Below are 23,069 nucleotides of genomic sequence, written 5' to 3' on the forward strand. Positions count from 1 at the left end.
CTGTGTCTGAAGTTCCACTTCTCGGGTTTCTGCTTCCACCGCAGTACAGTGGAGATGAATCCACAGAAAGAACTCACTGACAGTAGAAATCATTGGAATTATTATTTACTGAATCAATAATTCAAAGGCTTCAATGTTGACAGTTTCTGTAGGGTCTGTCTAGTTTTGCAATTAAGGTTTAAGGTAGAATATGTGCACTGTAAAATTATTGTCTATGCTGCTTTTTATTCGTGTATATATATATTTTCTTTGTCATAAGTATAGTTTAACATTTTCAGCTAAAAGTGTGGAGTCAAGTTTTCTGTCTCACAAGCTGAGCTTCCCAACGGGTTCAGCTACCATCGACATTAACAGACCTGAGATCATTCGTCTGCTCAAACAGGTACAGTATCTTGTCTGACATGCAAAATATCATCATCAATCACCATGCAAACACATTAAAGCTTTTTCTCTCTGTCTTGTTTCAGATTCGATTGATGAATGACTTTCAAAAGGAGGTGACAACATTTTGGATCCGTCACCCAGAGAAGTAAGTAGTTGTGCCCAGAATGAATCCACAGTTGACAGTTTTCTCTCCACTTGTTTGTCCCTTCATCATTCACTTACTATCTCAGATGCCACTGATTGAATTATGACAAAATGTGATTCAACATAAAAATGCTGCAGTTTAGAGCAATGTGGGATTTGGTGCACATATTTTGGCCTCCATTCTCTACGAATGTGCCTTTAAATATACAGTATTCTGAAACATGATTTATTCTGGTCCAAATGTAGTCTACTTATCTTTTAGGTCTAGAATGATGATACCTGTTCACTACATTTTTTTTTACCTTGCTTTTAGGTATATGGAGGAAGTTATAGAGAGCACCTTCTCCCTATTGTCCTTCCATCATGAACATGGCTCAACCTCTCCTGGCATAGAGAAAGCCCTGGAACCAATTCACTTACTGGCCTTACTGGATATTAAAGCTACCTGGTTTAAAAAGTGGATGGTGTGTATTTCAGCTTAACAGGTGTTTTTGATTTGGTGCACAATTCATTTGTGCCCACACTATTGTTTTTATGTATTTCTTAATAAGGTGTTTATCTCTTTCTCTCTTGTTCATACTGCAATCTGTATTTTCATTTCATCTTTTCTTTGTGTTAATCTATTTACCTCTCCATATCTCAGCATGGCTACTACAGTCGGACTGTGGTTCTTAGACTCCTGGAGAGAAAATACAAGTCTCTGGTGAGTGATTCACATAATAATCAATATCTCTCACTAACTCATTTTATACTTCTGAGAAGTGTGGCTCTGGAAAAAAAAAAAAAACCCAGCAAATGCTCAAGTATTTTCAGTAAGGCATTCAAACCTGCGTCCCCATGTAGGAACCAGAACCCACGGCATTGTGTATCTTTAAAAGAGAGAACTGTGCACAAACAAGGGAAAGGTGGGAAACTGGAGCAAATGTATTAATGCTTGCAGGGAAGTTACTGTTTGAGGTGCATGATAATTTCTTTCCAGCTGGAAATGTTCTTCCTTTCTGCATTTTCTGGTTTTGTCCTTGGGCCTCAAAGAGAAGCTGAACTTGCTCTTCTTGTTCCTGCCTTTATTATACCAGGGTACCAGAATAAAAACAGACGTTGAGGAGGGATGGTATTGTGCAAAAGACTGGCTGCATTTAACTCATGCATGGAATTTGTGTAATTCACACAAATTCCACAAATACATAATTCACATTGACTTGTGCTCTTTGTGCAAGTTGGTGTAGGAGTCTTTGAGACAAAAGGGCACAAAAGTCGGCTAAGTAGTTTGGCATTTAAGAATTGATTGTATAATCCTAGACCTCCCTCTCAACTCTGCATCTGACTTTAGAGAGGATTACTTTGGAATCACCCCTGAAACTTTCTCTAAAGTAATCTTAAAACTCTTGATTAAGAGACTCAATAGGAGGAGGTTGCATTGACTTTCTGACTAAATTCCCTAGTAAGCCTGTTGTTTCTGGCCTGTTCACAGCAGCATCTAAATTTGGCTTGACAGAATAGGAGCTGTAGCTTCAGTCAACTGATCAAATATTTGCAGCAACCACAGCAACATGCATTGTTTTAATCCCCTTCTTTATTTGTTTTTTTTTTTTTAGATTGTTGCAGCTCTTCAGCAGTGTATCCATTACAGTGAATCCTGTGAACGCTTCACGAGTGAGACCACTGATCTCCAGTCAGTGGAGCAGCAGAACAGTGGTAAGTAAAACAGTCCATAAACACATGATTTCTCTTAACAGATTCATGAACTCTATCAAGTGCATCTGAACACCAGTCTTCACCCTGAGTCACTGTGTGTGGTAAACATCAGCACTTTTGCAGTAATGCTGAAACACACCAAAAAATAATAGTCAGGCTGAACAACTGTGAAAGCCTAATGAGAAAGTAATGCTTCATTTGAGGCCTGTGGGTGTTAAATGTATTGGACCCAGACTTTGCCGTCATCATTTATTCAGTTTCTGTAAAGTGCACACGTTGCTCCCGCAGTCATTAAAGCAGTGCAGATAAAAACATTAGAGAGAAGAAACAAAAAACAAAGCAGACAGGAAAAACTGTTCAGAAAAATGGAGAGAAATTAAAAATGTACACTCAATGGAAGGTAGATAAAGGTAAATTATATAAGACAGAGGCATTTATACAAGCATAATAAGCCAATATTACAAATAATGAGAATAATACAATTTAGGGCACTGTTTGGCTCAAATATACATCACATAGTTAAGACGCACAGACTAGTTAAAGTTAGGATTGGGTTCAGCTAGCTGGTTCTGTTTTGAATCAAGTTCCTAAATGGAAAAGTGCCTGGATTCTCTTTGTTTTGAAGGTAATGACTCTCTTATCTAACCTTTTATTGCTCCTTGATCTTCTTTTATCAACAAAGCGAATGCTTAGACTGCAGGATTCTCATGTTATCATTTCAGTAGGGTGTTAATAAGATGTAAAAGTCACTTTACAGCTAATATTTCAAACATTAGTTAGGCCACCACTCTAAACAATTTCTGTCTCCTCAGCCAGCAAAAGGTGATTATACTGAACATGTTGAAGTTATAGTTACTTACAAGTTCAGTTACTTTCAAACAATTAAATTAAATCCAAAACGAACATGTAGACATGCAGATGACGTCTCACAGATTTAAGTTTCACATATTTTTACAAAGGTTTGGAAACAGGAAAAAGTTGGTGGTGGTAATGCACAAAGAAGTGCAGCAGAAGAAGATGAATGGAAGTTAGCAAACATGGATGTAAACAGTGCAGGATTTAAAATATTGGATTTGCAAATGTTTTATGAGGAAGGACATGTGTTCAACACCTGTTAGATCTCAATGATGCACAAAATGCGTTTTGGTGAGTAACACTGAAAGTACACTAAACTTTAGTTTAGAAGAAGATTTGGCAGGTGTAATAAAATACTATTGAACCCCGGTCCTATGAAGAGTACATTTGCTGAAGAAGACAGTGAGATGTGGCTGAATGGGAAAAGCTAGTAAATGGACCTTTTTGTGTTTAAGAATATTTTGCTGTGCTACTGTTCCCAAGGTCAATAATGAACCTCCATGCCAGTACTGCCTCACTCCACTGACAATGGAATACTGTATGTCATTACTGAATTCACTGTAATACCTTGTAACAATTGGTGCTTGTGCTTCTCAAAATTTAGACCACATTTCCCATAAATCCCTCTACTTTCTCTCCAAGATGGTTTGTTTGTTTACAGTATTTAATCTAGTTTAGCACAATTAACATTCAGTGTAATAACAAACAGTAGAGTGCGACACATCCTGTTGCACATTTAAGTGTGAAAATTCAATAAATGAGAGTGAATACAGCGGTCGATGGGGTGTGAGGGAACGTCGGTCTCAGAGTGTTATCTCCTGTAAGCCAGCTGGCTCCTTGAGACTCAACATTTTGACTTTGTCTTGGATGAGCAGAGATACACCCCCACCCCCACCCTCACCCCCCACTCCTCTCAAAAGAGTTTTTTTTTAGCAGTGCTTCTTGTTGGTTGTCTGTACCCTAGAGGCACTGCAAGGTTGCCACCTACTTTTTTCTTTACTTGTCAATCTCATTCTGTTACAGAAGCTGTCTGTGAACCATAACACCACAACAAGAGCATTCACTGTAGTTTTATGGGTAGTAGTTGACATTTTAGAATATCAAAAAATAATTTTCACAAACTCACACTTACCTGTGCTTTATCATTTTATATTTTTCTCTTGAATGTTTTGTGCATGCCAACTGATTCTTAACACATCAACCTTTCAATTTATGTTTGAAAACTTTGACAAAATCCGTTTGCAATTAGATACTATGATGCTTTCCTCCCTCTGTTTTTTCTCAGCTCTGCTCATTCTTGCATCTTCGAACAATGTCAACAATATTTGGGCAACATGGAAACTGGAAAGAAGTCTAGACAGTTCGAATTTAAAATTTTTATTTTCTGTTTCTATTTTCAGTTCTAGTCCAAAGGAGTGTTTATTCAGGAAAGGAGCTTGAATATTGCGTCTTTGTCCACTCCCTGTGTGTCCTGGGGAAACTCCTCATCTACACCAATGGAAGAAAACTCTTTCCCATCAAAGTGAGGAAGCGCAAAGGTGCAAAACTAGTTCTTTAAACACTTTTCAACATCTGTCACTACATGTGTGGTATATCATTCAATTATTACTCCACTAAAAGAAGTATAAAGTTTGACTGTAGCTGATACTGTATATTGTCACTCGCTGTCAAAGACATTCACTAGTGAATTAAATGAATGACTTGCAGTTAAAAGGATGAATAGATGTCTTGATAGTTCAAGATTGCTGATTTTACAATAAAATAGTTCCTCCAATCTTTACAGCAGATAATCTCATGTAGGAATGTTTCTGATTAGCTTGCACATGATGCCACTCCCTCCAGTTCTCCTGTGCAGTGATTTCATCCCCTCCACCCAATCTTAATCAGTGATAAAATTACGTAACATTATTGATGCATTGTCAGACCTTTAAGAAAGACTCATTGTCTGCTGTGGCTGCACTTAACCTTCTTTAATTAGCCATTACTCACTGTCCTTCCAAGTACGTCTGGAGACAATAAAGTCACTGAGATTGGAATATTTTATGTCCATCATAAGGCCACTCTTAAGGTGGAGTCTCTCCACACCTTGAAGTCAGTTTCTTTCCCCTATGTGTCATAATATGTATCACTTCCTGAACCAGTTTCCGTTGCAGTTTCGAGTTATCAGCACATATTAGTTATATAAGTTTTTTCCCTCTATTTTAATAATTTTTTTGCTTCTTCTCAGGCCTTATTTCACATTTTTTCCACTGTGACAATTAATGTTTGTTTTATCATATTACTGTCATTGAGTCACTGCTCTCTCATAGACTTACACAGAGCTGTTAAAAGAAATTAAAATGTGATTGTTTGTGGTCACATTTTCTTTTACATTTGGAGCACCATTTACATACAACATCAAGGATTTTAGTTACTTCACTCAGTTCAAACAGTTCAGATATTATTATTTGTTTTCAGTAATGTCACAGCCAGAACGTGCAGTATGTGTTTTCCTACAGTATGGAAAATGTTGCCTGTGCTGTTTGAAGAATAAACAGATGTTGACAATTCATTGACTGTGCCTAGCATCAAGAACATTTACATAATATGATGTAGTATGGGCTATGGAAGTAAGCTGCATTCATTATTTCTTTTTCTGAATCATCGATTCATGATTTAGAATATAAAATGTCAGATGATAGTGAAAAATGCTGATCACAGTTTCCTCGAGCCTGAAGAAATAAATTGTCTGTTACTAAAACCTGTCCCAGAAATATAGTGTAATTGGGATTGTTCTTGGGAATTACACACCAAGATGACCCTCTTCTCCCAGGCTACCAAAACTTTATAATTATATATATTATATATATATATTATAATTTCCTTATAATTAGTAACCACTACTTTTAGTGTTCCTGTCTCGTCACTGAATCACCAGAATCATTTACTCATTTACTTGTCATATCTGTGTTTCAGAGCCAGTAAGTCTGATGGACCTGGTTGTCATCCTGATTTACATCATGTACCAACACCCCAATCCTCCACACAGTGATGCGTCTCACACAGGTGCGTCCCATACGCTCACGCACAGACATAAACAATGACAATGGTTTTCGGCATTTTCCTTGTCGTCTTTCCAGACCTTGAATCTGGAACCGGGGACTGAGAGAACATGGTGACCCTCCCTGTGAGGTGTAACAGCATTCCTCAGACCATATCTTTTATCTCTTAACCTTGTACTGAGTCATGCAGTACTATGGTTGTCTCCTGGAAGACCTTGCTTTATTGCCCCATTCATTCTCATGAATTACACTGCAGCAACTTTGCTGCCAGTGATCAATAGTGTTCCCTACCTTGACTTTGTCAGAGGATCATCTCCTTTGGCTGCTGCAGCGAGTCATGCTGAGCAAGTCATAGATTTATATTAATATTTTACTTGCAGTCTGATGAAGATCGCACGTAGCACCCGGGAGAGTTTATTCTGAGCAGTATTATGATACTGCAGAACAAAGTCAGTGGTAGAGGCAAAAGTCATGTATGTATGTATGAGTTTTATTTTTGACAGGAGACAAGATATTTGAATTTCAATGTTGGGGGCAATGTTACCAAACAAACACAAAAATGATTATGCAGACTTTTGTAATGTCCTAGTAAAAGTATTGATCTTAGAAAATATCCTCTTTTTTCCCCAAAGTTTAACTTCAGTTCAATGATGATAAATGTATCCAAAATGTTTTTAGGGTTTAAGTATTAAAATATTAAGTAATTGCGTCTTGTCTACATTTGGTCTCAAGACTATGATTTGCAACTGAATGTTTTTATTTGCTTTGTAAAGTGTCCTTGGGTGTCTTTAAAGGCGCTTATATTTATAAATAAAATGTATTATTATTATATTTATCATTTGCATAGATCAACAGTGTAAATCATGTAAATGTACATCTGCACTCCACATAAAGCCTACATAGATCCAGTCAAGAAAAACCCAGAAGCATCCAGCAGCTCTGCTAAAAGCCACTTTAACCAGACTAGATTTCCAGGATCCTGACAGACAGGGAACAAGCAGGACGATGTATTTACTGTCAGTCTTAAAGTATATGAATATTATTGAATAAATACACATGCATGCCATTCAGTTGGAAAAGGGTCATAATTTGTTTTTGTGTTCAGACTCCTTGTCACCCAGCAGTCTTGTGATGGAGGTGCTGTGGATGCTGTGTGAGAGGACAGAGTGTGCTGCAGAATGCCTTTACCAGACTGCTGTCATAGAGACGCTACTGGCTCCTGTTATAGCACTGCTCAATGGACAGCAGGTCAAACACACACACACACACACACACACACACACACACACACACACACACGTATATAAGCAGGTAAACTACATCACCCTTCTTTATCATTTTTTTACTTTCACTTTATTTATTCATTTTTCACTGTTCAAGAAAACAGTAATGTATTATGTATGTACAGTATATTGCAGTACACCCTTTATATCACAGATGTGTTGGTATGGGAGTGCACCACAAAGCCTTATACAATTATTAACCCAAGGATATGATTATTGGGAGTTTCAGTTGTGACCTTTGTAATTGTCTAAATTCTATTTCAGGGACATTTTCAACCTGCCAGATTAAAATTCTGGGGAAGACAATGGTCAGATCGAAAGATGTCTGACCGTGACTCAAAATAACCATTACCTCAGAGATTTTAACCTTGATTCCACCACCATATGTGTTTGTTACAGTCATGTTAGGACAGTTATTGGTCAGCCTTTCACAAACTGTTTGCAATTGTGAAACCATTGGTTATAAAAATTTTCTCAGTTTTCTCAGTGCCTATCATTGTCAAAGTTAATGATGTCATTTCAATTTTCAATATCCGTTCATCCCCCCTGAGAATCCACTTGTCTCTGAAGATGTTTGATAATTTTGTCTGTTTACTCTTCTCGGTTTGCAGGCCAAATTAAAGTCTCCCGCAGCAACACTGACTCTCATTGCTGACGTTCTGGCTCGCATCGCAAACACTGACAGAGGATTAGCTCTCTTCTTATATGAGAAGAATCTCCTTGTGGCCCACAGTGAGAGGTGAGACAGTGTGATTGAATGGTGATTAAATACACAGTGTCATTTTGTATTTTTGATAGTAATGAATAAATTACATTTCCCTGACTGAGCCAGAAGACTTCAATAGAGCTTTAAGTTTGCATAACCAATCCTTCTGGTTCTGCACAGAGAGCAGATTAGACCCGAGGATGTTGCTGGTTTGTCAGTCAGTGCGATTATATCTTTGATCAACTCCAGTGTAGCTACAGCAAAAACTCAAAGAAGTATGTTTTCTTAAAGTTATTCAGGGTCACTCAGTGTCTCTAGGTTAGTTTGGTATTCTGTTTTAATTGGCTGACCATGATGTTGACCTCAATGTGTTCAGTCTGTCCATCAGCCTGTTGTTGTGAATTAGCAATAACACTTTCTCCAAGGCTACTGCAAGATTTGAACATTAAACTTAGTTTTGCCTAATGCACTTCAGAGTGTCAATCAATTTTGTATGTATGCAACCTCCTCCAATAATGTTGTGCTAATGAATACACTAGGGATCCCAATCACTGTGTTTTTTGTTACTGAAGGAATTAAGTTATGGAGTCCAGAATGTTAAATTCAAAATCACAGAAAAATTTAATAAAAATGCTGCTCTAGAGTATCGAGTATAGCAGGGAAGGACTTAAGTACACCATAATTCCTCAGACGTAGACATTGAAAGTCACAGATTGAGATCAAGACAGAACTTGATACACCTTGCACATTGCAAAATCTTGTAGTACAAAAACTCTTATTACATATACAAAAATCTTTCACTTTGTCCATTATCTCTCTCCTCTGCAGAACCTCTGCTGGTCTCATCGTTGTACAGTTTACCCTGAGGCTGCTGGATAAGGAGCTGTCATCACTAAGTGAATCTGACGCGTCCCGTACATTATGTGGAGCTTTTATCTTTGTCTGTAGGCAGATATACAACACCTGTGAGGGTTTACAGGTCCTCCGACCCTATGGTCTGCACAAGGCTATAGCTGCTGCATGGAAAAAGGTACGAGCATCTGTCAATATAACGTGTCAGAATGAGGACACAGTCTATGACTAGCATCTGTACTATTGTGTGAGATGTGCACAAAAAAAGACTGCTTAATATATGGGAAGTTCTTCGTTTCATAAATTGCACCCAGGAATTTGCTTAGCCGACTCAAAACAGTTTAAAAGTATTTGAAGCATCAAAAACAACAAATATGTCAAAAACCAAATCATTAGACCCATTGGAAAACAATTTAGCATTATAATATTGGTAGATTGTTTTGAATTGGTTGTTTATTACAGGCAGACTGTGTAAATTCACATATCTGAATCCTTTTTTTCTACAATATCTAATGGAGGGTGGTCTCCATCTAATGATTAGTTTCACTGGGTAGAATACTCCTGTCATGTTTCATTTGCATGATGAATGCAGTGCTCTCTCTTTATTCATTCACCACAGCAAAGAAGAGCACCACAATTTCTTGCAAATGGGGGATTTAACCAACGATTGTAATCTGCTTCCTTTAGTTTAGAATACTGCTTCTGTCATAACAAAGCATCAGAATCAGAATATCTTTAGTAGTGCCGGCTGAACTGGAAAAACAAAACTGAAAAAACAAACTGAAAACAAAAACCAAAACCAAAATCAACTCCAAGCCAGTACTGGTACAGTACAGTTTCAGAGGAAACATACACAGAAGACCTGTGGTGACACTGCTTCTACTAAGTAGGAGACATCATTAATGTCTCAGTGGTAGATTTTTGTCAGTTTATTAAACAGTCCTACCACACATTTCACCTCAATGTTTTCCAAAGCACTCATGTCAAAAATTAACTTGTTGGCATCGGTCTACATTTTCCCACTCACTTCCCTCTGACTCTACCCAAACTGCGTTAAATATTAATCATCAGCCTGCACGTACTGCACAGACACAGTGGACAACATGTACTGTATCTGATCCAAGCAGACATATATACTACAACCCTGACCTCAGGTAAACAGACACCAACACGGCCCTTAATGTTTGTGGAAGGCATAGTCAGGAAGGATGTGATTCTAATTAGTTCACAGTAGGGAAAACACAGTTACCAGTTTGATTGTCTAGAATGATTTCCACTGTTGTCAAATGGTGTTTAGACGGTTTATTAAATATTCTTAGTATTAATACACAGTCTGTGTATTATTAGTCTGTTAGAGTAATGGAGACTAATTCAGTCTGCCTTAGTAGCTTTGTAGTTGTTAAAGATGCACCAAGCTCTAACATATGGTATAAATGTCAACCCCCAACAGCGGGGTCTTCACTATTTATTGCGTTTTCATCAATTATAGATATTAACAATATCAAGACAAAACATAAAGGCTGATTGTAGACCAACAGTACAGCAATTTACAGAGTACAGTGAAAGTCACACTAAGGGAACAGCAATGTTAAACAACTGTTTTTTATAATTTTCTATGTACACTCAGAAATAGTCCAATATGAATCTGTAAATTAATTTAATTTTGGCAACTGCTTTTAGTCTGTCACTGTTCTAGCAGCCTGACGTGAATAATTGTAATCAAAACACTCGGATGAGCTCACACTTATTCACATGGATGGAAAAATAAGTAATACTTTAACTCATACCTTTTTACTTCCTTATTTCTAGACTAGTTCCTTGTCAGAGAGAGTACCTACTCCGGTACCCGGGGCCACTGCTGGAGCATCCACCCAGGAACTGCAGAACATGTGAGGTCTCACACACACACACACACACACAGCCCCACACGCACGCACACACGCACACACACACACACACACACACACACACGCACACACACACACACACACACACACACACACACACACACACACACACACACACACAGACACACCGAGTTTGGGTACCTTATTCAAATCCCTGGAATTAAAGTAGTGATTGGTCATACTGCAGGTATTACAGATGCTCAGCATGGATATTTAAAGACAGATTTATGTTTTTTTTGATGATGATTGGACACGTGTGGATATTTAATTTACAGCCTTCAACAGTTAGCTTGTCAAATATGACGGTAAGCTTATACATAACCATGTGTTCATATCATACCAAAAAACAAAATGTATACAAAAACAATGCCTCGCAGTAACATGCCTTTGTACCCATTATGTAACCACTCACTGTATGTTCAGCACATTCTACTCGTTGATCTGGATTAGGGTTCAGAGGCAGTGTGGTTCGCCAGGACATCATAAAATCAGGTTTAACTATGGGCCAATACAGTGCATTCCAGTCTATCTGCATGCAAATACTGTAACACACTTGTTCAACATATTCAAGATGTAACTTTTTGAAAAAGTGTATTTGTTAAGTGTTCATTCAGCAGCTAACTGCATATCAACCTAAATAATAAAAATTAGTTTATAACAGTTCGGTGTGTCTCCCATAACTGACGCACTCGTATATCTCCCCTGTTGCACGGATTAACTGAACTGATGTTATGTGTACATGTACATGTCTCCACCCATAGGAAATAACATATCAAAGTTCAAGAGCAGAATACCTGATTGTCTTCCAAACTAAGCTTCCAAACGCAGTGTTTCATTTTGTCCCTGGCTCTGATTTAAATAAAATAAACAAATAAATGACTGGCATCATTGGTAAATATGAGTTGGATGGAGTTTACTGAAGCAGGGAAGGGAACAAAAGTTTAAATTATTGAAAAAGGCAAACTTGTGTGCAGCATAGAAAACATGACACTGTACCACGAGAGACGTGGCTTAAGCAGTAACTGATAACATAATGTGATAGTTGTTGCTCTTGTCATCAGTATATTTAGATGAGTTATTGGAACTGATCGAAGCTTGTTCAGACCACAGAAAATTAAACAAGATCTTTGTTTTCATTTTACATTCATCAATATCCCATTTTCTGCATCATTGTGATGACTTAACCTCACAATTAACAAGAATGAGTGTAAGGAACTCATTACAGAAATCCTGGCTGAACTACTGTTCAACAAAGAAAATGATATTGCTAAAGATTAATGAATCGACTTCTAGTAACTCAAACATTGTGTTTCTCACAGTGTGAATACACTGTACTGCAGCTCACTCTCTTTCTTTCTGACTTCGGAACAGGCTCATCTGGGAGGAAACGTTGTTGGACAGCCTGCTGAACTTCGCTGCAACTCCTAAAGGCCTGCTGCTGCTCCAGCAGACAGGGGCCATTAATGAATGTGTCTCCTATATGTTCTCTCGCTTTACTAAAAAACTACAGGTAACAACAAACACTGAACTTTACATTGCTACCCAAGTATAACTGTGGTTGTTTTCCTTATATTATCCATCATTATAAAAAAAAAAAAAAATATTCAAAATTTTATCTTTCATCCACCACTTTTATACAGTTATATTCAGTTTGCCAGGCACATTGCTCTCAATGCACAGATTTTCTTTTCTCAACCTTCATTAATAGCCTGTACTTTTGCTGAGCCAAATGCTCTTTAGCAGCAACGCATTCACTCCTGGAAACTGCCCAATCCACAGTGACTACAGTGATGTGGTTAGTCACTGAGTGGCCTCATGGGAGCAGTTTGGGGGTTAAGTGACTTGCTCGAGGGCACATCAACTGTGAGTAATGAGGGTGGGTCACTACTAATATTCTCTTCCACCTAGTTTTCAATCCCCAATCCAAACAGTGCTGACTTTGCAACGACTAATGTAAAATACTAGCACTAAAGACCTCAGGATGTTGCCAGACTCATTTCATTTAAAAGCACTGGAAGCTGATTTCAAGTTAAAATGTCAGCTATCCAGACGAGTCTGTCTTACCTTCTGCTTTTAGAAAGCATTGGACTTTAGTGTCGAAATGCCGATAAGCACGGGTGCTGATGTACAGCCGTGTGACAAATTAAAGGAAAAAAACAACATAAATTGTCTTAGTAAGGTGTTGCCATGTGCTGCCAGAACAGCTTCACTGCTCCTTGGCATTGATTCTACAAGTCTCTGGACTTTACAGGAGGGATGAACACCATTCTTCCAAAAAGATATTCCCTCATTCTGTGGTGTGATGGTGGTGAAGAGCTCTGTCTAACACATTGATCCATGGGGTTGAGGTCTGGTAACTGTGAAGGCCGTAGCATATGATTCACATCATTTTTATTCTCCTCAAACCATTCACTGACCCCTTGTGCTCTATGGATGGGTGCATTGTCATCCTGGAAGAGACCACTCCCATCAGGATAGAAATGTTTCACTATTGGATAAAGGTGAGCACAACTTTGTATTGATTTGCAGTGACTCTTCCCTCTAAGGGGAAAGGGTGGACCCAAACCATGCCAGCAAAATGACCCCCACAGCACAAGAGAGCCACCGGATCCCCTCACTATGGTTTTTGCACAACTGAACTCTCAAATGTGCATTCATCTTTGTAATGAGGGTTTGCGCACTGCAACCCTACTATAATATCCCTCTTTATGTAATCGTCGACAGACTGTTGTTGCTGACACAGTCTGATCATGTCCTGCATTGTCATTCTCGGTCACCTGAGTAAGAGTTGCTCTTCTGTTTTTCCTTACATATCCCACTAATACACAAGCATCATGGTCATCAACTGTGTGATGTCGACCACAATTTCTGAGGTTTTCCCCTAGATCTAAATCTAGATGTTACTTCAGTCACTAAACACTAACCAGTTGAGCAGGTTTTGTGACTCCTGCCATCTGTGCCCCAACAATGAACCCTTTTTAAAAGTCACTTAGATCTTTTCCTCTTGCCATAGATTGAAAATCAGAATCATCTGGGTCTGCTCAGCATTTTTACACATCCCACAGAGAATTACTGGATGTTAACTGCGTTCGTTGTGTTTGTCCACTCCTTTATTCAGGTTTTTCATTTAATTTGTCACCTGTCTGTAGTTGGATGGTACCATTTTGTCACCTTTATGGAAGCCCTGCAAGAATTAACTTTGGCAGTGGCTCGATTTAATCCTTCTAGATGCTATCAATGTGCCAAAGTAATATGCTGTTCAAGTCATTCTTTGTCACATTGACTTGAATTACAGGCCAACACCACAGGCACAGCAGGATTTGGAAAAAGTCATTTAACACAGAGTGTTACATCAAGTAGATTTATTTACAGTGAATTAAAATGTGAAGTGACCACTTTGGTTCAGAGAACCACAACTTTGGCAATAGAGGATCATCGTTATCACACATAGATATAAGATTCTGAGGTTTAATCACTGATTACAAGGGGAAAAAAACCCTATGAAACGTGGAAAAAAGTTTAGTCTTTCACATTTACAAGTTCAAATTTACATCTACAATTATATGTGTTATATAATTATATATATATATATAATTGTAGAGCTCATTCATGGCTGCTCAGGACTTTTGAAGCTTGTGTCCTGCACAAACTGAACTTACTATGCACAATAAAATATGCATGCTGTAGTTCTAGGCTTTTGTATTGCATTATGTTCCATCCAGCAAAACAGTCTATCTTTACAAACCTCAATAACATTCTGTTGGCCTGTGACATCTGTATCACTGATTCATTCTGCAGATGATGTGGTAATTTGTTGCTCCTCCTGAAAGCCACAGCACCTTTCCTGAAGACTGTTTAGTATTTACTAGTAGCCTGGAGGCTGTTAACATGCTGCCAGTTCCACTCTGGGTTTGATTTATTAACCTCTGGACTCTACATATCCCTTACATATATAGCATCGTCATTGATTCATATTGTGAATGCACACACAGTCTTACTCCAAACTTTAGCTAATCCCCTGTGGGCTTAATTTATAAGCATTGTTTGCACACTTTTGTAATTGCCTCTCTCTCCGCATTTCACTTTAATTATCGAATGTAATTATATTTTGTATATTTTTAGTCGAGACATTGTGTTGTAATAAATGAAGGGTCCACACACTCTAAAATCAATTTGCAACTGTATTTCCCCTCATCTTACTAAACTATGTTATGTAGTGCCTTTTTCAGGATTCTAGCAGTGTCATAGCAGAGTTTCCATGCTGAATCACAAGTGTCAAATTTTCTCTCAAGATAGAGCTATGTTTGCTTCAAATTCAAGTCCTTCTTTTTTCTACATCAATCTTTTAATTTTCCATCGTGTCCCAATATCTCATTTATATCTAACTAATATAAGCAAAACCTACAAAGATAAAATTATGGGATTATGGGCTTTCTGTGTGTGTTCTCTGCAGGTGAGCCGCTGTGAGAAGTTTGGATACGGGGTGATGGTGACACAGGTGGCAGCAACTGCTCCAGGGGTGGTGGCTTTGCACTGCTCAGGTACTAATGCGCTTACTCGCACAAACAAACACTTGCCATCTGTGATTCCTAAAGCTTGTATTCTAAGTTGTTGTCTAGTCGACATAAAGCAGGCGTCAAGCAGCCCAGGGAGAAACATCTTTGGCAGATTGTTTGTGTCAGAATAAATGGATGAAGGCAGAGCAAGAGAGGATTTTTATTGTCAAGTTTTTGTAAGGATTAAGACAGTTTGTGATGTGAGCAGCTGTCAAATTTTTATTGACTCTTTCTAAGACACATTTACAAGTAGCTAGTAAATCATATCCGAATGCATTCCACATACATATTAATGCTAGGTGGAGAGGAGGTATAGACACAGACAGGCGAGGCAAGTGTGGAAGTGTAAAATTGAATTATAGATTTATAATTGTAGAATTGTAATATTTGGGTCATCTGGGTAGCTTCAGCAGTTAAGCGGTATACCATATAATTGCAATTTCCACAGTTTGAATCTGGTTGGGGGCTTTTATTCCACATTGTTCCCTGCTCTCTCCCCATGTTTCCTGTCTGTTCATACCGTCTCCTGTCAACAAAAGGCTAAAATGTCAAAAAAGACACAAAATCTTTTTGAAAGTTTTCAATATTAAATTGTGTTAACATTTAAAAGAAATAAGAAGCTGTCATCAGTTTTTTATGATGAATTTTCAGATCTTTGACGCTTAAAATCCCAGTTGCACTTCCAGCAACCTCACACGCTAAAGTTTCAGTGTCAGTTCAGAATTTCTCCATACAAATCCATATTGAAACCACTAGCTTGATATCGTGTTGCAGGTTTTGTCCGGGCGCTGGTAATTGACCTGTGGTCAACTCTGGAGTGTGGAAGTGAAGATGTGAGGGTGGTCCGTCCCAAACCAACACCCATGGACCCCATCGACAGGAGCTGCCTCAAGGTACTGTGTGTGCGAGTGTGTGTGTGAGAGAGAGTTTTTTATTGTAATACCTTCTAATGTGGAAGTATGATCTTTGCCTACTGTTTGCTTTTTATCTTGAAGAACATTAAGTCAAGTCATATTTATTTCTATAGCACATTTTATATAACAGGTGTAGACTCAAATGCCATTTTCTTTTTTTTTTTTTTTACATTTTTCAGTCAATTTGTATTTTACTCTGTTTATCTGTAGAAAATTAAAACTATTTTAAACCATGATAAAGATTCCTCCTTGCACGAGGCTGCATTTTCTTAATTTGGTTTATATATGTTTATATTTTATAATAGTTTTTACTTTTTCTGATTCTGATTCTAAAGTTTGGCAGAATTTCCAGGTTCAGTCCAGGACAGGCTCAAATTTAATTCAAAGCACAAGTGCAGTGTACGTGCGTGCGTGCGTGCGTGCGTGCGTGCGTGATAGATAGATGCTGTGCTGGTCTCTGACAGGAGCCAGGTCATCTCTCTCTCAATGAAACTAGTCAAGTGAATACGGACAACCAGTGAAGTGTCAACTGTGCCCTGCCACCAGAGACTTTAAAGCTTGCCTTATCAGTGGGTCAGCTGCCAGGTTACATACATGCAGTCAGACCTCCTAGTCCATCCCTGCCAGCACATGGCAGAGGAGCCCTGGACCTGAGCCGGTTCTGAAAACAGACAAAATGTGCCATTAAATCTGTGTGGGAAGTTTTTTGCATTGACCTCTGTGAGACAAAGCAAAGTAAATATGTAGCACAGTCTTTTTGGATGAGTAGCATTGTCACCTTTTCTGAGTTAAGAATTTTGTTCAATGTGTTGGATTCATCTCTGTGTTGGAAACATTAAAAAACTGAAGCAGACAGACTATAAAACATGTAGAAGTCTGTAATGCACCTTTGACACATCAGCAGACAGGGACAGATGAAGGAATAGAGATTTCAGTCTCTGGAAAAAATTAATTTATACATTTTTACACTCATAGAAAGGCTTGTTCCTTTTAAGCTGTTTTATGTATGCATGCATGAGAGTGTGTATGTGTGTGGTCATCCTTTTTTCCCTTTGATGCCTATACATTTCCCTGATTACCTTGATCCAGTAATGAGAATAGAGGGGCTTCCTTTGTTTTAGTATTCTTCAGACAACTTCAGATGTAAGTTCATGCTGTAAAAGTGCTCACAGGCAGCCATCTTCTTATTTCCATTTTCACATTTGCTTTGTTTTTGCGTCAATTAAAATGTTTTAATCAAGGACATAATACACAGTGGATTTCTGTACATCAACATCAACTGGTTAATTAAGCCATAATGTTTTCTTTTATCATAGTATCTCTCTAGTGTTTCTACTTTATTTAAAGGGTTATTTTTATAGGGATAAATATCATTGGACCAATGCCACATACAGTGTTTATAGTTTCATAAATATGGTAGTTTTCATAACCAGTCCCATCACAAGAATTTCTAAAACTAAAACTACACACACACATAACATAATAACAAAACACATTCATGGGAAATAGGTGGCACAGATTACAATGAGAGTAGATCCTAATGAAAATCATCAATTACTACACCCTTGTTTTGCCATTTGACACTTTTATAACCCTCTCTTTGTCTTTCTGTCTCTTTGTCTCCCCAGTCCTTCCTGTCCTTGGTCAACCTGCTCTCCTCTTCCCAATCAGTATGGGAGCTGCTGGGCCTACAGCCTTTAGCCAACAAGAGTGAATACACCCTAAGAGAAATGCCATCCTCCATACCTGTAAGTGGTTTTCACGCTGTGTAGTTCAGATTTCATGCAATGCCTCTTTCAGCCATTTGAGGGCATGTTTGCACTTTTCATTTTGCGTCCAACCACCACCCATGCACTTGTTTTACCTTGCAAAGGGCTCCTCCGAAACCCTCAATATACTGAAGCTGATGTATATTCTCCACCTTACACATTGTAAATATCCACACTGTTTTCATTTTGCACCATAACTGCTGTCTTCTGTTTCACACCCTCTCATTTTTACTTTGCAGGATTTGATTGACAGGCTGATTGCTGTGAATTCAGATGCAAAGATTCACTCCCTGTTCCACTATGAGCAGTCTCACACTTTCGGCCTGAGGTGAGTGACTTTTTTCCATATTACTTAACATCAGTGGGGAAGCACACAATATCGGATTAACACCTGGTGACTGCACACGCTCTTGCGCACACACACACACACACACACACACACACACACACACACACACACACACACACACACACTTGAGCCTCTAGCAGTAGCAAACTGACATGGTTCTTTATACTTTGATTACCCAGCACTGAAAGGCTGATGAAAGGATTTCTCTGGATAAGAGAGAAATAAGCTTGGCTGCGTGGGTGTGAATGTGTGAATATGTGTGTGTATGTCTATTTTTATGAAGAACAGACATCCTAAAAGTGAGAAGAGCATTGAAGGAGGAGAGGAAATTCATCTAAAATGAAGAACTATTTCAGTTTTGATTCTGGGTTTGATTAGGGTTCAGATTGGGGTAGGACTACACTAAAGGTTACAGTTAATGCTGTGATACTGTGATACTGTACTGTAAAAATGACAAGGGTCTGTCAGCTGTGAGACTTACCCAACCTTTAAATGCAACTAAGGTCTGTTGTTAAAGTTAATGTGTTCCAGTCTAAAAATGTGTCTAAGATCGATGAAAAGCAATCTGCAGGATAAAGGTATATATGTCTTGTGTGTGTGCGTGTGTGCAAAGCTCTGGTGGCTGCTGTGCGTTCCTTTGCCTTTCTGAATCACAATAGCTTTGACTTGTTTGGAGCCACGCTGACTCACTCTCTGTGCCTGTCAGTCAGCTCACTCCTATTAACATCCAGAAACTAAGTGAAAGGAACAAGAGGCTCTATTCTTTTACCAACCAGACTGACGGATTAACTGACAGACTTAGATTCTAGGCCTCTCTGTGGGTTGTTAAATGTGTTAAATGTAACCTTTTACTATCAGTAAGTCAAGTCATACCATATTAAATTTGAGGTATTAGTATAACTACCCAAACCAACAACTTCTGAGTAAATACGTCATATCAACTTTTGGCTTTAAATTATTGCAGTTAATTTCAGTTAATTTTTAATTTTCTTGCTTGCTCATCTAAGTCAGACAGCATAAAAACAAATAAAGTCACAAATACATACAAGGACATGGCACTGAATAATCAGCAATATGTCCAAAAAATATTACAAATAAAAACCTGCTAGCTGGATATTAAACTTGATTGTAAGCTTGAAATTATTGGAGTAAACTTTGTTCTGTATTATTTATTAACAGTTACACTCTAAAACCTGGCTTTGGTTGCTTTATTAGGGCTGTGTGGGTGTGGTTTGGTCACATTCGAGTGTGGCCTTGCAACATAAAACAAAACTTGTCATAAAATTTGATTCAAATATCGCTAACTCCTGATTGGTGCATGCAAGGATGTGAAATCACCTTTCTACCTGAGTTCTGCCCAATTTAAACCAGCTGAAGAGCAATTGACAAAACGGGAAAAAATAAGACAGAAATCTTGTGAGAATCATGTGAAATAACAGAAATTGTATACACTTTGTGTTCATGTAGGATCCCCTCATGCGTAGCAAGTACAGAGTGGTAGTAGTGAGTAAATGAACACTGGTTTTAAGCCTCAACACCCAGCCAAGTGACTCAGGAATGAAATTTCTTCAAGTGCCCATCCGTAGTCACGACAGCTGCCTGATTTATTTTACAGATTTACAGGTTGATTTACAACTACAAACCTTTTAAGTATTTGTGAACATAATCATCAAAATCACTTTGGCCCTGATTTGAGCCCATACTGTTGCTGGATAACGATGCTGTGGAGAGGATGCTTCATCACAGAGCAGTAAAGCATGCAGCAGTTTAACACACAATTAAAAACCTAATCCATGTCAGGAAGTAGAGCCTAGCTGTGGCCATTCATGTGCAGGATGTTTGAAACTTGTCCTGACACACAGAAATATTGGAATATGAAGGTGCTATAGTGTTCTGGTGCCACTTTCATGTTGTACTGGATTTTCACATATCAGTTTTTGTCTGTGCTGTAAGGCTGTATTTGATTACTTTATGGGTTGTACTATCGTAGTTTGCTTTGGCCTTATTGTATGTAGTGGAGAACAGCATTGCCTGCAGTTGTGGGGTCAGTAAAGCTTGAAGTAAAGTGCAGTAGTGTGCAGAAGTTTCAGCAACATAGGCAAATAGATATTTTGTTGATTTTTGAAGTGAAAAGACGTAAATACAACCACATAAAAATTTTTCTTCAAATGTAAATCTTATGAACGTAAAGAATACTGAAAAAAAGCAGTAGTTGTGGCATGTATGAAAGTTTGGCACTGTTCTAAGTCAGTACTTGGTACACTCCCTGCTTTGGCAGATAACACAGCTTGCAAACACTTTGTGCTCTTGTGTAGCAGCTGAGAGACTATCTATACTTAGGAATTTCACCCAGTCTTCTTGCAGATCACATTAAGTGATCTACCCACAGATTTTCAATAATGTTCAGGTCAGGGGACTATGTTCCTGTTCCAAAAACTTGAGCTTGTGTTTCTTGAGGGAGCTCATGGTGGATTTTGAGATCTGCTTTGGATCATTGTCCTGCTGTGGAAGCCAGCTGTTTGCTCTAAGTGAAAAATATGAAACACCATCCATTCATTGTGGTAGTAGAAACCAACCACAAAGAATGACTGATCTACATAACTGTCTGGTTTTACACTAATACACAACAGGATACATTAATACACTAAAGTTGTTGTGTATTTTTCACAGTTTTCCAAGGCCTCACTTTCTTGCAGCTCTCAGTTTAGCTAGACACTTCATCACAGTGTTTAATTATAAAGTGACCTGTTTTACCACCTTCATTTATTTTCTTGTGACTGTCTACAAGGAGAGGAACAGATTTCCTCATGAAATTGAAGCGAAACTTCTTTGTTAGTACAAAAACGACATATATATATTGGAGGGGTACAAATTATTGTGGCTACATGATTAAAAACAAGACAATTCAACCCAGAAAGGTCAAACAATCACACGTGATATACACTGGTCTTGTTTTTAAAAATGTAACTGTGATAGTAAAGAGATTTTTTAAAAACCTTTTGTACTTAATCAACCCAGTGTGTCGTCTGTGATTTTTAGGGAAAATCTATTCCCTTCCCTGTAGTTGATAATATTAGCCCACCCATTCATCAGTAGCACCTGCTTCTGTTTCATAACAGTCGGATCCAAGTCGCTCTTCTCCAGTGTGCCACTATTTTTCTGCTTGTTTGTTTATTTGACACAGCATCATTTGTATTAAGCACAATTACAGGTAGTATTAACATTTAATTAAATTTGACTCTATACTCAGATGCTTGGTATTACAGACTTTGCACGTTTTGTATTTTCCACTGAGATATAAAGCTGGTTAGAAAAAAGAGCTCCAATTACACCAACACAGACAAGCTGGAAAACAAACACCTGTCTGATTGAGAGAGTCTGTTTTCTTTTGTTTTTTTTGTGTGTGTATACATCACTGATAAATAGGTGCTAATGTGTACTTATTTTGTTCTGAGCTCAGGAGCAATAGCAAAAGATGCCATTATTCCTGACTGTACTGAGTCAGTTGTTCTCAGCAGCAACTGTCGTGTTGTCTTCGACCACGTGTATCTGAGATTTAAAATGTTAAATATGAATCTGGTCATGGACAAACCTTCAGCTTGACTCCGTGTTAACCTTCAGCTTCACCTGAGGCAGACAACAACACAGGTTGCCACCTTGTGTGATATTTTCTTGTGACCACAGTAGATGTAGAGGGAGTAAGGGGATTCAGCCTGGATAATTTGCTCAGGTGTCGATCTGTAACGTATGCTACATAGTGAATAATGGATAACAACTCCAGGTTGTTCTCCTTTTGCAATGTGTTTTTTTTTTCTTGTGAATGTGTGTTTCCTCTTATTGAATGTACGAAAAGTCAATACATGTTTTTATGTGTATTATTGTCTGATTTTCATGTAACAATACAGCTCAAGACTTGAGCAAAACACACGTTCAGAAAGACCCTTTAATTGAGAGAAATCTGCTGTCTGGTGTATTTTAAAAAATTGAGTTTTCTCCAGATTTAGTAGCTGCAGATTTGTTCCCTGCCATCAAGCTTTATACTGTAGGTGCTTGTTGAGAGGATGAGGCTGACGTTATAATGTATTTTTCATTTTGTTAAAAATCTCATACTTTTCAACTTTCCTACACTGTCTGTGGCAAACAGCTCCAAGCCCATTGGTTCCTACTGAAGACATGAATCTTTAAAAAGATCTTGATGGGCACTAATCTGCAGTTTTATACACCTTTAATGCACAGTAAGCATTTATGGCAGCATGATGGTGTATATGCAATTGACTCAAAATAAACTACTGTGCCCGTGTTTACTGTAATGACTGAAAATGTCACCCGCAACAGTGTGGGTCAATGATGTTTTTAATTGTTTTTGGTCAACAATGGACCTCTTTGGCACTTATTAGAATTCAATATAATTCAAAACACTTTATTTGTCCCCAAAAGGCAATTTGCAGAAGCATATAGAGCAGCACAGTCACAAGCAGCACAATACTGGAAATTAAAAATTAAAAAAACATAAGCTAAACATTAGAATACTAATATTAAAATGCTAATTATAATGCATAAATGCCAAAATGAGCTACATGTTATGATAATAATGATAATGATATGATAATGATA

The 23,069-nt window shown here is 38.1% G+C and overlaps 1 protein-coding gene across 1 annotated transcript in view; it reads left to right on the top strand.

Annotated features, from left to right (window-relative positions):
• Positions 1-23,069, top strand: part of tbc1d32 (TBC1 domain family, member 32) — a 75,010-nt gene that overhangs the window by 4,374 nt on the left and 47,567 nt on the right. Inside the window, exons 8-23 of the mRNA XM_087180395.1 lie at positions 279-382; positions 468-529; positions 842-992; positions 1,172-1,231; positions 2,124-2,223; positions 4,479-4,616; positions 6,034-6,123; positions 7,225-7,367; positions 8,014-8,141; positions 8,937-9,138; positions 10,770-10,849; positions 12,239-12,377; positions 15,321-15,408; positions 16,198-16,316; positions 17,966-18,085; positions 18,346-18,434. Coding sequence (XP_087036521.1) covers positions 279-382; positions 468-529; positions 842-992; positions 1,172-1,231; positions 2,124-2,223; positions 4,479-4,616; positions 6,034-6,123; positions 7,225-7,367; positions 8,014-8,141; positions 8,937-9,138; positions 10,770-10,849; positions 12,239-12,377; positions 15,321-15,408; positions 16,198-16,316; positions 17,966-18,085; positions 18,346-18,434 — 1,813 coding nt within the window. The remainder of the gene's footprint in view (positions 1-278; positions 383-467; positions 530-841; positions 993-1,171; positions 1,232-2,123; positions 2,224-4,478; positions 4,617-6,033; positions 6,124-7,224; positions 7,368-8,013; positions 8,142-8,936; positions 9,139-10,769; positions 10,850-12,238; positions 12,378-15,320; positions 15,409-16,197; positions 16,317-17,965; positions 18,086-18,345; positions 18,435-23,069) is intronic.

This window comes from Seriola lalandi, unplaced genomic scaffold, assembly GCF_002814215.2.
Source record: "Seriola lalandi dorsalis isolate HSWRI2012SDOR001 ecotype SW California unplaced genomic scaffold, Sedor1 jcf7180002054901, whole genome shotgun sequence".
Lineage (NCBI taxonomy): Eukaryota > Metazoa > Chordata > Actinopteri > Carangiformes > Carangidae > Seriola > Seriola lalandi.